Source organism: Octodon degus, unplaced genomic scaffold (genome assembly GCF_000260255.1).
Source record: "Octodon degus isolate 3935 unplaced genomic scaffold, OctDeg1.0 scaffold00022, whole genome shotgun sequence".
Lineage (NCBI taxonomy): Eukaryota > Metazoa > Chordata > Mammalia > Rodentia > Octodontidae > Octodon > Octodon degus.
Genome location: NW_004524598.1, coordinates 22,687,616 through 22,702,644, shown reverse-complemented (window position 1 = coordinate 22,702,644; position 15,029 = coordinate 22,687,616). Strand labels below are relative to the sequence as shown.

The 15,029-nt window shown below is 54.2% G+C and overlaps 1 protein-coding gene across 1 annotated transcript in view; it reads right to left on the bottom strand.

The window, feature by feature from the left end:
* The window catches only part of Smoc2 (SPARC related modular calcium binding 2), a 140,748-nt gene that overhangs the window by 18,814 nt on the left and 106,905 nt on the right, over positions 1 to 15,029 (bottom strand). Inside the window, exons 9-11 of the mRNA XM_023711939.1 lie at positions 11,744 to 11,808; positions 11,240 to 11,256; positions 5,076 to 5,082 (exon numbers count right to left, since the gene is read on the bottom strand). Coding sequence (XP_023567707.1) covers positions 5,076 to 5,082; positions 11,240 to 11,256; positions 11,744 to 11,808 — 89 coding nt within the window. The remainder of the gene's footprint in view (positions 1 to 5,075; positions 5,083 to 11,239; positions 11,257 to 11,743; positions 11,809 to 15,029) is intronic.

The following is a 15,029-nucleotide window of genomic DNA, read 5'->3' as shown; positions in this document are numbered from 1 at the left end:
GGCTGACAGGAGAGCCCATCTCTCCCCACAGTGTAAGCAGAGCCCGAAGGGGGCAGAAGCCGCACAGCACACTGGGAAGTGTCCACACAGCATGCCAACTCCATGGCCCTACAGGAAGCTTCCAAAATAGCCACAGTGTTCAGATGTCACTCCTGGGTCTTGCAGCCCAAGCTTGGAAGTCTGCCCCCAGAAGGCTCAGGCTGCCCAGCGCAGGCTTTCTCTCCAGAGCTGTGCATTCTGAACAGCTGATGCAGTGGCCCTCTACGGTGGGGGCTGAGTGTGCCCAGCACCCATGACAGCTGTGCACTGAGCAGGAAGGGACACGCTCTGAGGGACACCCTGCCCTCCTGTCCCTGGGCTCAGATGGGCTGCAATGTACTTGGGCACTTGGTGCGCCACAGCCCGTGGCCAGAGCCCTACACCAGGGGCATTTACTGATGTGGGGTGAAGTTGGAAATTGGTGATACTCTCCACTCACAGGTAAACTGAGCTCAGAGTATGACACCATGGGTGAAGTGACAGGACCAACTCCAAAAGTCTCCTAAGCAGCCTGTGAGGCCCATGGCCCAAGCCACCACTCTCAGCACCCCGCTCAACCAAAGTTGAAAGTGATGAAGCTGCTTTGAGCTCCTGCTGAGGTGGCTCCTCCACCTCTGTTCCAGGACTCCCCAGGGTTGAGGAAGGTCCCACATCCGGTTCTGTCCCCCGGCAGGCAGCCAAGCCCTGCACTGTGACAACTTCTGCACTATTTTCCTGGGGCATTCTTTAGTGATCAACGCATGATCACATTTTGTTTTCCACTTTCGTCTCTTGGATTCAAATTGCTTATTCATGGGGATAGAGAGTCCAGCACCTTGAGCCCACACCACAGGGGACGGTTACCAGAGAACTCTGGTCACAGACCACTCACCCTGACTTTGCCTGGGGTGTCCCCTTCCTTTTAGCATAGGCAGCTCCAGAGCTGTGGGGATTTGTCCCCTGGGCATAGTTAATAAATGAGGGAAAACACAAATGCAAACACCTGGGGAGGAACCTGTCTAATTGGGTTTCCCAAGTTTTCTCCTAGTCACAGATTTTCATGTATCCATTACTTCTTGAAGCTCAGTGACCACCTGAACATAGTGCAGGCAGCCCACCATTCCATCCTCAGAGAGAAGCGGGATGGGACCCTCTGCAGGCTGACGGACAGCACGAGCTCCTCAGGGCTGACCCTGGAGAGAGCAGGATCTGGGCACTCCCCACGAATGCTGGGTCACGTGGGAACTTCTCCAGCTGCAGGTGAGGCCACCAGTGGCGGGCCCCACAAGGTCACCTCAGCCACCCGCTTGGGTACCAGAGCTCAGGGGTTTTCACTTGATCAGGAGCTTCGGAGCAAGGGACCTAATGACACGCCAGTGCCGGTGTCTCAACTACCCGAGAGTGAGCTGCAGGCTTCTCCACAGAAACATTTACAATGACACAGATGAGGAAAGGCATTCTTGTCTTCATATAAAGATCAGAAGGAGGACAAAAATGAAAGTTTGTCACAGGGTAAATGGCCTTTTTAAGTCATGATTCAGAATGAGCTTGGTGGCTGGAAGGCTCAGCCACCACCGGTTGTCATAAGGAGAGCTGAGTGCTGCTCCTGAATCAGCCACATCTAACGGCGGTGTTGGCACCAGCTGGCGCACACTCACTTCTGGGGAGACAGAGTCAGGCAGTCACAGCAAATAGGCTGAGCAAGAGCCCCTCCTTACTGAGGAACAATTATTTTCACATTTGCTTTCTGGTTTAGTACTTTTAACAACAATTACCTTGCAAGGACCATGAAGAATAGCAAAGTATTTTTTAATCCCAGGCATGAGTACACTTGAGAGACCTTGCATGGTCTACGTGCATGGACGACAGTGTTCAGAAAATCACCTAGCTGAGGAGGCACCAGCATTGGGCAGAAGTGCTCACACAGACATCACTCTGTGCGTTTCTGAGTCACGCTGTCAACTGCCACCAAGCCTAAGGGACCCATCATTCACCAATGAGGTCTCAGAAAGCCCCCACCACTTAAAACTCAAGATGATGTCCGATTTGGGGATCAATGTCCTAGTCGGGTTTACAAGTCCTCCACCTAACTAGGCTGAGGGCAGGGAAAGCCTCACTGCACGCAAGCACTGTTCTCTTAAGCTGCACCTGAACCCAGCATATCCTCCAGTCGCGGAGCACATGACAGCTCAGTCCTTCCTCGGGGCTCGTCTTTGCTGAGGCCTCAGTCCTTCCTCAGGTCTCAGGCCTTCCTCAGGGCTCAGTCCTTGCTCAGGCCTCAGTCCTTCCTCAGGGCTCAGGCCTTCCTCAGGCCTCAGTCCTTCCTCAAGGCTTAGTCCCTCTTTAAGCTTCAGTCCTTGCTCAGGGCTCAGTCCTTCCTCAGGACTCAGTCCTTCCTCAGGTCTCAGGCCTTCCTCAGGTCTCAGGCCTTCCTCAGGTCTCAGGCCTTCCTTAGGCCTCAGTCCTTGCTCAGGTCTCAGGCCTTCCTCAGGCCTCAGTCCTTCCTCAGGGCTCAGTCCTTCCTCAGGCCTCAGTCCTTCCTCAGGCCTCAGCCCTTCCTCAGGGCTCAATCCCTCCTTAAGCCTCAGTCCTTCCTCGGGGCTCAGTCCCTCCTCAGGGCTCTGGCCATTCAACCTGCAGCCCATTGTGAGCCTGGTTCAGAAGATACCGGCTCCTCAGTGGAGTTCAGGTACAGAGCAGACTCCGCAAAGCAGAACCTGCACCACCACCTGTGTCCCTTGGGTCCATGATCAACGCCTATTAAGGAAATCCTAACCTCCTTAAAGATATGCGTAATAAATACAATGCACTAGAAAACAGAAGCAAAAGGACCCACACTGATTTCTGTAGTCCTTGAATGAAAACTCTTCTCTGACACATCTCTTAGTTTTATTAATTGTAAATCCCTCCTTTTTATCTCTGCTTTGTGGCTCAAATGTTTCTCCCACCTGCAGCATCAGCTACTCTCCACCATCTTTCTTATTCTTAGCAGTTTCAAAGCTCATTTTCTTGGAGACTGGGAGAGCTCACCTGGCCTGAACCCTCCCTGCTCCGTCAGTCCCTAACATCAACAGCATGGCACAGCAGCGTGAACTTCACACACTCAGCTCTGGACCGTGTGGGATGATTTTTCTGGAAAACGTTGGGCTTTGCCTTTTTTCTCCCTTACATGTCTGTAAGACTGAGGGTTCCTGGAGGAAACCATCGCCCCAGCCTCCTGAGCACACCCCTCACTGGAACCATGATGGGAACCCTGCCCTAGCGCCACCCCCAGGTGTCCTTCACCTGTCCAGAGTCCACTGCCCCGGCAGCAGCTGCTGGATGAGCGCCCAACCATGAGCTCCATCTGCTGACACCTCCAGAGTCCCCCAGGGCTGAGCATGTGTTGTTGAACGTACCAAGCGGTGCGTGGCTTTAAGGATTTCTTTGTACAGAAGCTCTGGCCTCATGATTTGAATATATTAATCTTAGCCAGATTGCAAATTCTCAAGAGACAACAGACCAACTGTATCACTTTGAGGAGCCCAGAGCTTGGCCACAGCATGCTGCACACCACCCTGTCTGTCCTCTGACAAGGCCACGCATGGGAACCCAGAGCTATTTGGGAGCACATGTCCCCACACTCTTCTCACCTCGATCCCTTCCAGTGTGGAAGAATCAAATGGGAAGAGTGGAGATGCTGCAGGGCAGTTGGAAGTATGCCAGAGAGTGTGGAAACAAAGGTCAGTGCTAGAGCTTGGAGGGAGGACAGCTGCGTTCTTGTGACCTCGGAAGGTGGCCATGCACAGATCTCATACACAGGGGCAGCAGGAGAGTGCGCAGTAGGATGCATGCTCTCACGCCAGTGAGGAAATTCCTTTCAAAGATCAGATGGCAGACAGGGCCAGGGAAACCACAGACACCCTGGAAAAGAGATCAGGAGGTACGGTCTTCCACCCTCACAACCCCCCACGCGTGGGAGAGGGCAGCAGCTCTGCTCAGGGCTTGGCCTGACCTCTGCAGACCCACTGTGCACTCGGGGTGGGCTGGTGTCTGCCCACCTTCACCCCTTGGCAGGAGACAGAAGGCCGTAAGCTCCAAGAGTGGGCTGCAGAAACCAGTGGGCTGGAGGAGGGCCATGGCCAGCAGGCGCCCTGCTAGACGGCCTTGGAGGAGCTGGGTGAGGCAGCAAGGACGGGCGCAGGCGGGGCATCTCTGTGAGGCCAAGAGCAGCGTGCACGTTGCCCACGGAGGGCTCTGCTCGCAGGGCAGTGACCGGAAGCCTGATTAGATGAGCAGCTGGGTGAAGGAGAAGGGATTTGGGTAAAGCAGTATGCACAAGCTGATGTACGTGTGTTGGCAAGACGCTGCTAGTTTCACGTTTTCAAACTTAGCCTGTTTCTCTGAATTGGATAATTTGCCTGTTCCTAAGACCTCTGAGCCTGTTTGTTATCTCCTATGGATTCTGCATGGAGCTGCCTCCAGACTCCTTTAAACAGGCTGTCACAAACTGTTACTGATGCAGAGAAACAGAAATCCAGCCCTGTTCTAGAATGAAATGTTTTCACATAGTGCTTTGGTGTTTGTTTATAGTTTTTTTTTTTGGGGGGGTTATATTAATTTATAAGAGAAATATTTTCTACAACCCTAGACTTGTATTTGAGCAGCTGCTGCCAAATAGCTAACTTTTTGCCCCAGAGGAAACTGGATGTTACCTCATGAGCAGGCCCCATGTCCCCTCCACAGAAAGATGGCAGAAGTGTGACATGCCTGCCACACCACCTCTAGGGCAGTGGAGCCTTCTGCCGGCAACATTATGCTGCCCGCATCAGAGGACACTGCCAGTGAATGACAGCCAAAGTGCACCAAAATGGTGGCAGAGCAGCCAACCCCTCTGTGAGCAGAGAGGTGAAAGATTCTCAGTCCAGTCCCCTCCCCTGGTGGACACACTGAGAAACTATCCGAACCAGTGGGTTTTGCGGTTTTCAGGAGTGCTGTCATTAAAGCACAAGGTTCTCTGTGTTCTGCCCCCAGCCAGCCCCACAAACAATGAACGGGGCACACCTGCTCTCCCCCACCCTGGAGCTGCGGTGTTGTTCTCCCTCTACAGCACAGCCAGGCCCTGGTTCTCGGTCCTGCAGACAACGTGGAAGGGCAGGCTCCTCCGGGACACATGGGTCTGTGCCTGCCGTATTGGCTCAGTGCCACAAGAGCTTGAACACTCTTCCCGGCTGCATTCACTGTCCACCCCGTCATAAGGACAGGGAATTTTTAAAAATGGGAAGGAGATTGATATATAGAAAAAATGCAGACTAAAAAGTTGGACAGGCAGTAAAATTTGATTATTAAACAGAATGCTCATTGGACAAGGACAGAGGTGGGCATCAGAGTGCTCCAGCCACCAGGGAGAGGTGTCAGAAGCCAAAATTTGGAATATAGCTTGGATTGACGGATCAGGAGATCAAAGGCCACCCGAGGCAGTGGGGAGGACGGACACGGTGCGGCGCTCCAGGCAGGGGCAGCACGGCTCCCTCCTGCCCCGACGTGCAGCGCCAGTCTCGGGGCACGGTTTACAAGTGCGCTCCCTTGCACGCCTGAGCAGCGCCCTGCGTTGGTCCGTCCAGCCCTACTGGAGGCAGAAGCAGGCCGCCCGTATATGAACTGGGCGGGCAGCAATCCCAGCTTCGACTCACTGAGGGGCAGGAAACGGGGATGCGACTCGACCCAGATTTTCAGTCCTTGCTTTTCTCAGGCTGGACTTTGCCAACCGTCTGTCTGCCTCAGGCTCAGGGGCCGCGAGCGCCCCCCTCCTCTGAAGCGGAGTAAGTGGGGCGCTCTTTCCTGGAGTCACTTGAACTGAGAGTCTGCCCAGACATGGCCCCAGTAGCCTGAGCCTCCAGCAGAGGCGGCAGGCAGGCCATGGCTCTGGGATGAACCTGGGGCGCTCTGGAGGTCCCTGGAACTGGGCAGAGTCCTGGCCTCCAGAACTGTATTTGAGCCTAAAAGCACCTCACCTAGGTGCAGACAAAGATCTTCAGCTGTGACCTGAAATGCTGGTGCTGAGGGTGGACTCCGAATGACAGGGCCGCTCGTGATGCTCCGGTAACTGGCCTCAGACCCACATGTGGGCGCCAGGTGTGCTAGGAGGCCACGCATGGGATACCTGTGCACCAGCAATCATAACTGTTAGTCCTGGAGCGACCGACCTGCTGCCGGGGGATTCGAGAGCAGGACGCGCAGCCTTCTACGGCCCTGAATGCCGCCTTTTATGGCCTTGAAGGCTTTTGGCAACCGAGTCAAACCCACAGTGCTGCTGCTGTGTCTGCAAGCCACCTGCTGCGCTCCCTGGGAGCTGTCAGCTCTGGAGCTTTACCAGGCGGGTGTGTGAATGCAGCCATATCTTGCACTGACTGGGTGAGCTCCTGCCATCGGAACAGCCTCCAGAGCCCCAGGAGAGGCGGGCCCCGGAGCCTGCCCGCTCAGCCTCCTGCTTGCCCCCGGCTGCACACACAGTGAGCAGCTCTGCCCACAGACACAAGTGTGCCAAGTGGGCACACAGAAGCAGGAGCACACCCAGCTCCGGGGTGCACGCTGAGGTGTAGGGCACGTGGGGCTGCACAGTGTGCCAGTGTCTCCACGAAGGGAAAAAGGGCTAACTGTCTGGCCTGAGGGTCTTCTCAACCAGTGCCTGGAATGCTCCTCTCTCCAGGGAGGATGCCACTGTCACATGCCTATGCATTGTCTCTGCTGGGGACACTTGGGTTCAGGTTGAGGCCCCTCCGCAGGAAGCACTTGCCTGCACAGCCCCAGGGAAGTCGGATGGAGAACAGTACTCCAGAGCCCAAGCGGCCCAGACTGGCTGAGCCCAGGACAACACAGAGCTCACCACCTCCTCAGAAGCCCACAGCCTGGAGGGCCAAGGCCACTCTGAGCGCACCCGCCTGTCTGCTCTGTGAAGGCACTAGGCTCCCTGGAGCAGTAGAGGCTGTGCACATGGCTGCAGAGGGAGAGTAGTGGGTGGCCCGGGCAATGGGACACGTCCTCCATCTCGGCAGAGCCACCAAGAAAACTCAGAATCTGCAGGGCGCAGCGCACAAAGCCTAGCGGCAGACATGTGGCTGAGTACTTGCGGCTAGACTAGAGCGCACATGCACGCTCTACCAGGTGTGATCCCAATCAGTGCTGGTCTCAATTAAGAATGTGCCATAGCGAAAGCTGCACCACCAATAATCCTCCTTGCCGTGGTCCTTCTCGCTTCAAGCACATTCACCTCATCCTTCTTGCCACTTTCTTTAAAAAGTATTTAGTACAAGCTTGTGACACGTAGCCAATGTATCATCCTGGGTCCACATACACACCCGTGCTGAGCCTCTCCCCTCATTCTTTATCACTTCCTAAAGCAGTTCTGGAAGTCCCCTCTGGCAAGTGCCATCACGAGGTGTCATCCACGATGACATAAATGTCGCTGCTGACTCACATGCAACCGAAAGGCAGGCTCAGAGACATGGTTTTGTCCTCTGTGCCTTATCTTCCAGCTCTGGCACCTGGTGACCTCTGGTTCTTCCCCAAAGTCGAAATGCCCTGGCAATTAAAGACACTCACAAAAGAAGACATCCACAACTGCTTCCGAAAATGGCAAAATAAAGGAGGTGTATTCAGAGTAGAGAATTTTGGGGGCATGGCTCAGTGGTACAGCATTTGCCCGCAGAGTGGAACATCTTGAGGGAGCTGAAGAGATAATATGTCTTTCACTAAAGTGAAATGCTAAAGATTTAACATTTAGCATAGTTTTTTATCATACCTTGTATTTTATTTTTACTTTTTTAATTTAATTTTTATGTGTGTGTGTGTGTGTGTGTGTGTGTGTGTGTGTGTGTGGCCAGCTCAGCCCACCAGGGGGCGGGGCCGGCTGGCATGTGGTGCTGGGGGATTGAACCGTGGTCCCTGTGCTTTGCTGAGCTTGTTCTAAGTAGGTGCTTTAGACCACCGAGCCATCTCACCAGCCCCCATACCTTGTATTTTAATACACACAAAATAAAATGTGAAGAACAAAACTACACAAAGCAAAGGTCAGCATAGAAAGAAACCTGAATTCTGAGAAAACTGCAACCTGAGCGGGGCCAACTCTTCAGGCAGGCCATGTCCCAGCATCCCCCAGGCTCATCTCCTGCCTGCAGAGCCAGGTGCCGGGCTGGCTCCCTCTGGGCGCACACTGTGCTAGTGTTTCTAGTGCTAAGCTGCCGTCTCTCTGGGGCAGGGCTCCCACGGGCCCAGGGGCAGTGAGTGCAGGGTGTCAGCGCCCAGAATCTTTCTTTCCTTCCAGAGGCTAAGCCCACAGGAACCTCACAATGAGGCGAGACTCCCAGCACTGTGGAGATTCTACACAGAAACCCTGAAGGCGGAAGGGGAACAGTCTTGCAATATCTAAAGAAAATGGGGGACAGAAAGATTCAGCTTCCTGCATTTGCTCAGGAGTCTGAGCCCTGTGTGAAGGAGACAGACATTGCTGGTGTGTGTGTGGGGGGGGGCGTGCACGGGCCCAAGCACATGCACACACATGCATGTGCATGTGCGTGTTCTAGTGGGATGTTCTGCCTGTGTCACTTATTGAAATGGCTGGGTGCTCTGTGTCACAGAAGGGTCTTGATCTTGTCACAGTAGATGCTCTGCTAACCCAGATGAGATCTGAGGAAAGCCTACATTAATACAGGGGACTTGCTGCCCATGAAAGGCGCGCTTGCCATGTCCAAGCGTGTACCGTTCTTGGAAGGCTTTTCAAGTGGTACATTATTTTGGATAAACTGCGTTAATAAAGAGATAGGAATCATGCGTAACAAACCAGTGATTGTTTACCAACAAATTTGACATATTTGGTGGTGGCTGAGGACAGTTTGTTCTTAAGTTACTTAAGCCGTCTCTAATATTGCTCATGATATTAATTTGTCTGGCAGATACTTTTCCAGGATTAATATAGACCTAAACTTTATTCCATCTCTCTTCTGCATATTCATAACTTTCAAAGCAACCGAAGCCACATGAATCAGAATTTTACTGAATTGATGTAATTGATAACGCTCCTCCTCTCTTAGGAAATTTTTATTTGGCCCCTGAGATTCAAAAATATGCTTTCAAAAGAGACAATAAAACCAACGCAAGTCCCATTTCTTCTAAAAATGACTCCTGCTGAGTCACAGTGCTGGCCTGGAACTGGACTCTGGAGGCTGCACTGAGCGCAGTTGTTTGTGTCCTCTGGTGGCTCACCAAGCCCTGGGCCCTCTGTTACTTTGGCAAACCCCTGGCTTTCTTGAGATTAGGGTATTTCTTGCACTCGAACATTGGGAATCAAGAAGTGGAAATGAGCCCACAGATCTTACAACCTTGAATCCTTTTTAAAAAGGTAGCCGTTACGAGTATTTGGTGGGGCAATATTATTTCAGTATTGCGAGCTCCCCGGGGTCTGTGGAGCAGAGAACAGCGCCTTGTCTTCCTGTTCAGGGAGTCACATTTGGGGGTCTGAGGCAGGCGCCACGCTTGTGGGAACTGAGGTGCACTGGCCCCTGCAGCCAGCAGGTCCTGTGGCGTCCCACCCACTTCCTGTGTCTTCAAGTCTCTGCCCTCCTGCTGTGAGGTCTTCTGCCCTCTCCCTGTGTCTCCTCCCTGCCCACTTCTCACTCTGCCACTCAGACTCTGGGCTCCACACACGTTGACTATGTGGAGCCCTCTCTTCACAGATTAGGAGGAAGCAGACAGTGGTGCCAGAGGTGCCTCAGCCCTGCTGCGGACCCGTAGACTTGGTGCAGAGCCAGTCCTGCCCCCCACAAGTAACCTTTACAAAAGGGTGCAAGCGACGGAAGGAGGTGTTTGCAAACCTGCCCCTTCCTGAAGGACGGATGGGCAGGTGGGGCTTCGCACAGATCTCAGATCACGCAGCCACCAGTAGCGCATGTCCTTGGCATCTGTGGGGGGCTGGAAGGACCCCTCAGCGTCCTGCCTCCTCTATGTCCTGTTGTACCCCACGTTCAGGAGCTCTGGGGATTCAGCCTTCTTTGTACAACAGAAGCCACACCCTGCCACAAAAGAAACGCCTCATGTTCAGCTGAGTCAGTCAGGAAAGAGCCTCCGAGCCCATATACATTCAGGCTGCAAAGCATTAATTAATGGCAAAGCTGGCCAACGCATTCCTACAAGTCAGCTAAAATTTTCAGTTTGCATTTGTTATCCCTCCTCTGTTGCGTGGAGCAGAACATTCCTGCCTCTAACTTGTCCTTATCTGTTCTCGTTCTTTCATGCATAACCGATTCCTACCATCTTCCTCCAAGCCGTCTCCAGTTTCTCCTCAATCTCTTAAACTCACAGATAACCACGAGCTGAGCTCGTGGTCCTGCACGGCCACACGTGCCACCGGCTGCTCCCTGGCTGCTGAGCACCTGCCTCCTGCCACATGCTCCCGCTCTTCTGACTTTTCTCTTGGGAGGAACTGGAAGAAATGAAAGACTCTGCAGAGTATCGCTTTCCTGTGCACTCCGGTGCCAGCCATAGCCCTCGCCAGTCCCCTGGGAGTGTGACTTATGGGACGCTGCTCTTCTCGCCCTTCTCCGGGGCAGGGCAGTACCGTCCTGAGGTCTTAGGTATAAGCCTCAGGGAGAGTCTCAAATTGGGCTTTCTGCCTGCAGCTGTCACGGATTAGCAAAACCCGCTTAATGATCCACTCTAAGAAAAGGCAGTGGTCCTCTGGAGGATGAACAATCACTCCATCCACAGATTTAATTCCATCTGTTCAGATGTCCAGCAATCAAATCAGGAATGCTTGGGACTGCCCTTCAAGCACTGGCATTTAGAATGCAGCCTTGCTGGCCCCAGAGGCCAAGCCAAGCTCGGGGTTCTGAGATGAGGCTTCTGACGTCATCCAGGCCTTGGGAAGCGAAGTCCTCTCTGCTTCACAGCCTGCTCTTGGCTCCTGACCTCCCATACCAGCCCCATGGAAGGAAAGTGACAGAGGGCTTTCCTGTGTCTGCTTAGGGAGCAGATGACAGGAGTGGGCCCCATGGTGCAGAGCGACACCATGTTCCAGAACTTCAGGGTCCCAGAACTCCTCACCAGCTCAGCTGAAGCACAGTAGCCTCTTGCCCATGTCCCACATGGGACCTAACAGCAGACGCGTAGATATGAGCGCCCATTGAGGAGCCTGGAGCGTGAACCACGTGCAGCCCCAGGCTGAGCTGCAGGACGCACTCCCTGCCACCTGCCGGCCCCATCTCCCTGCAGCAAAGCCAGACGCCAGCATCTCGGGTCACTCGTCACAGGGCAGCAGGGCAGCTCTGTTCACTCTGTGCTGCTTCAGGAAATCATAGCCAACTCTGCAGCAAGGCAGAACAGTGGCAAAATGCAGCTTGGAAGTCTGGGAGGAGGCCTGAGGTGGAGCTGGAGTCTAAGCCAAGTCATGCTGTGGCCACCTGAGGGAGGGCGTCCTTGCTCCAGAGGCCACAGGGATCTGGCTGTGGCCTCACTCTACTACAGAGGGCCTGCAGGAGACAGGGGTCCTGGCGCTGGCCCAAGAGCTTGCAAGGGCAGGTGGACACAGCTGCTCCGCCCCAGCGGAGAGAAGCCGCTCTGCAGGCAGCTGGTCTGGGGACGAGCCCTCCCAGACCTGCCAGGACCCGAGACATGTCCCACTCATCATGTCCCTCCTGCTGGGACTTGAGCCACAGGGTGACATCCACAGAATGCCATCATGGCCTCTGCCCACCCCAAGGAGATTCCTCCCGAGCCAGGCTGCTCGCAGGCGCTTTCGACTGCTCTCCCGTCTCGATGCTACCAGGACAGAAGTGCGCCATGTCATGATGAAAGCCTGGTGACTCTGGCGGCAGCTGCTGCCCCCTCATGGGACAGGTGGGGCCCGAGGCCAGCGGGGAGGGGAGGCCAGCCTGTGTGTCCAACTAAGGCTGCACCTGAGAATGAGCCAAGACAGCCGTGTTTACTCAGTAAAGATGAAAATCATCGGATCGGTGCTCGTTATATGGACTCATAAAACCCAAGCCATAAAAAGAAATTATTTTGACTTCCCTGAAATAAAGTCTCCAACACCCATTGTTCCTGCCAGCTCCGCTTGGGGCTGGCATTTCCACTATGATGGGAAGCAGGCTAGTGCTGGCTGTGCTATCCCAGTGGCAGCACCCAGCTCCTTGTCACTACTTGGTCTTGTGCCTGCCTCTGTTCACCAAGAGGGGCTCATCAGTGAGGCAGGCGTGGTGGGCCGGACTGTGGGCCAGCTGCGCAGCAGGCTGAGGCAGGCAGATTCTTTAAACCCCAAAGTTTCAGGCCCCCCGAACAATAAAAGCATGACATATTCCATAAAGAAAAAAAGGAGTCCCAAAGAGTGAGCTCCTGTGACCTTCTGGGTGAGTGCTGGGCCTACACATCTGGATTCTGGAGGCTGCTGGCATGCTCTTAGCCCTGTCATCCGAGGTCACCCTTGTAAGTTCTTGTGTGTAAGGAATAGTGGGCTCCACCCTGCTTCCTAGGCCCTGGGTTCCAGTTACATCCCAAAACATGATCCCCTTTTATCTAAGATGTATGCCAGTGAATTGAAACCTGCCACTGTCACTCTATGTAGTCACTTGTGGGCCAGAAAAGGGCACTGTCCCCTTCCCACGCCCAGTTTTGGGGGCTCCAGGCAGATGGTGGGGACCCTGGAATCATTGGCACCCATGAGGGGGCCCTGTCAGATAAGAAGCAGAGGCCACAAGTCCACCACTTCACAGGATACCCCCAGCGCTGGGTGCAGGGGCCCATGGATGAGTGAACGCTGGTGGACAGCGGTGAGGAAGGCGCGTCCAGGATCCCAAGGTCTGAGGACAGCGCAGGAGGCCAGGAGGCCAAGCAGAGCTGGCCTAGTCGGGGAGGACGGAGCCCAGCATGAACAGGACCACCACATAGTGCGTGTGGCTCTCCAGCCAGCAGGGAGCAGGTAAAGGGGCTAGAGGGTGAGGGGCAGGTAGGCATCTGCTTATGATGCCATCCAGGTGGCGCCAGTAGAGGTGTGGCCGCAGGAAAGCCAGGCCGACTGCAGAAGGAGAAGGCGCGGATACTCCTTTGTGTAGGGTCTCCACTGCCTCTGCTCTTAACTGCTCCCAGGAAGGAGCACAGCCCTGCCAGGACGCTTGAGGAATGAAGGAGGAAGAGCAGGGCCGGCTTTCAGCAAGTGACTCTGCAGCCAGCCTCGATCTCTGCTCCATACGCACACGTGTTGGTCACTGAGGACTGGTGGGCAGCCACCATGGGCTGAGGAGGGCCAGAACACGTGCTAAGTACCCTACATGTGGTGTGTGTGGATATCCTGTAGCCAGAATACGGGCAGGCAAAGCCTGTGATCCAGTACTGAGAGGCTGAGGCAGGAGGGTCCCGAGATGGAGGGCAGCCTGGGCAATGCCGTGATGTGGCAACACCTTGCCTCAAAATATAAAGAAGTGAAGGAAAAGGGCAAGGTATGAGAGTCAGCGTGAAGGGCCTGGGTTCAACCTCAGGGCCACTAAGAAAAACAGCTTTGCAAAGAATATGATTGGCTTAGTATGGAAAATGAAGACGCTTACAGCTAAAACTCTGAAAGGAACCTTAAGACCAAAGCTGTGCCAAAAAAAAAAAAATAAACAAGAAGAAGAGGATGCATCAACTTTGTGTGACCTCCCGTGTTCACCTATCCAAGTGCTGCATTATTTTGGAGATAAAAGTTCTCCTCTCTACCAGGAATAGTCTCAACTTTCCTGGGCTTGTCTTCTGATAAGGATGGCTCTCTCCAGATGACAAAAATGAGTAAGTGAAAAAAATATAAATAAATAAAATGAGTAAGTGGCCATGAGAACAGCACTTGCCAGCATCTTAGCAGCGGACGGGCAGGGCCTTGGTGGGGGTGGCTGAGCTGCTCAGTCAGGGACGCCCAGCTTCATGGTGGGGAGTGGGAGGGGGCTCTGTGTGACACGGTGGTCCCTCTCCCTCGCTGTGACTGAGGAGCGCAGATGTCGTGGCTGAAGGTAGGCCTCATCCCGGGCAGGGGCCAGCACCCTATAGCTCGTCCGACCGCAGACAGGCTGACCACGGCATGTGGCCGGCTTCTCCTACCTGACAAGAGGCTGTTTCCATCTCCACATCAGAACTCCTGGCTGCAGCGTCTCCAGAGGACCTTCCCTCAGGAGGAAGCAGTGGCTGCTCTTGACTAACTCGAGCAAGACTTCCCTGGACTGTAGTGAGCTGCCCTCCCGCACATGTGCAAAAGCTGCCTTAAGCACTGGCTTGGGAGCCAGGAAAATTTGCATTGTTAAGAGAGAAAATGAGGCTTAGACCTTCGGAAGGGCACAGGAAGCAAGAGGACTGAGTGAGGCTGCATGCCGTGATGAAGGCCAGCACAGACCAGCGAACGCGCAGGGAGGGCTTTCCACGTGACAGCCGTGGCCCGAGCTCATTGTTTCCTCTTAAGAAGCACATCAGCCATGAAGCCTGAAGCCTGACTTCTGGGGTAAGAGATTACACCAGAACTTGAGGTGGACTGCGTAGAGCACGCAGACCAGGGACCTCATCCGGGGCTGCCGGGCCGCTGTCCTCGCCTCCACAAGTCTCTCTACCCCCGCCCCACCTCTGCGTCCCCCCAAGGCAGGAAGAGGTCTGCCTTGTGACACAGGCAGCAAGCCCACCATTCCCACGCGGGAAAGCAGTGTGACAATAATGCCGCCTGTGGGCTCCTGGAATCACCTCAGGAGGAAGCTCCGGGGTGGATGCAGAGCGGAGGAATAAAGAAGACCCAGTCAAGAGCCTTTAGACGGGGAAGACGAACGTTCTGGCTTCTGCTTAGTGCTGACAGAAAATGCTGGATTTTCATCCTTGCCAGCCACGCCTTGACATCTGCGCCTCTTCTGTATTGGGTGTTTTCACCCCACTGAGCAGATAAGGAAATGCATCAATGAAGACTTTACCTACTGTGCGTATTCTGGTCTTCCATGTCTTTGTTTCTGCACAGAAAAGCATCTTCACCTGTCTGAACC